Source organism: Chaetura pelagica, unplaced genomic scaffold (assembly GCF_000747805.2).
Source record: "Chaetura pelagica isolate M959 unplaced genomic scaffold, ChaPel_1.0 scaffold847, whole genome shotgun sequence".
Classification (NCBI taxonomy): Eukaryota; Metazoa; Chordata; class Aves; order Apodiformes; family Apodidae; genus Chaetura; species Chaetura pelagica.
In genome coordinates this window covers 5,093-5,451 of record NW_009953977.1, presented here as the reverse complement: position 1 = coordinate 5,451, position 359 = coordinate 5,093, and the positions used below count along the sequence as shown (strand labels likewise).

The 359-nt window shown below is 64.3% G+C and overlaps 1 protein-coding gene across 1 annotated transcript in view; it reads left to right on the top strand.

Annotated features, from left to right (window-relative positions):
* Positions 1-53: 53 nt before the first annotated feature.
* LOC104392734 (E3 ubiquitin-protein ligase RING2-B) overlaps positions 54-359 on the top strand; it is a gene marked incomplete at both ends in the record, with an annotated part of 5,390 nt that continues 5,084 nt past the window's right edge. The window contains one exon of the mRNA XM_010002169.1: positions 54-214. Within this exon, the coding sequence (XP_010000471.1) occupies positions 54-214 (161 nt within the window). The remainder of the gene's footprint in view (positions 215-359) is intronic.

Genomic DNA, 359 nt, shown 5'->3' with positions numbered 1-359 from the left:
GGGGGGGGTGTCCCTGCCACCCCAGGGGTGTCCCCATGTCCCCCTGTCCCCAGGAGGCCATCATGGACGGGACGGAGATCGCGGTGTCCCCGCGCAGCCTGCACAGCGAGCTGATGTGCCCCATCTGCCTGGACATGCTGAAGAACACCATGACCACCAAGGAGTGTCTGCACCGCTTCTGCTCCGACTGCATCGTCACCGCCCTGCGCAGCGGGTACTGGGGGGGGACCAGGACATCACAGGGACGTGGTGGGAGCACTGGGGACACCATGGGGACACTGGGACATTATGGGGACATTGGGGACAACAGGGACACCATGGGGACACTGGGACATTATGGGGACATTGGGGACAACAGG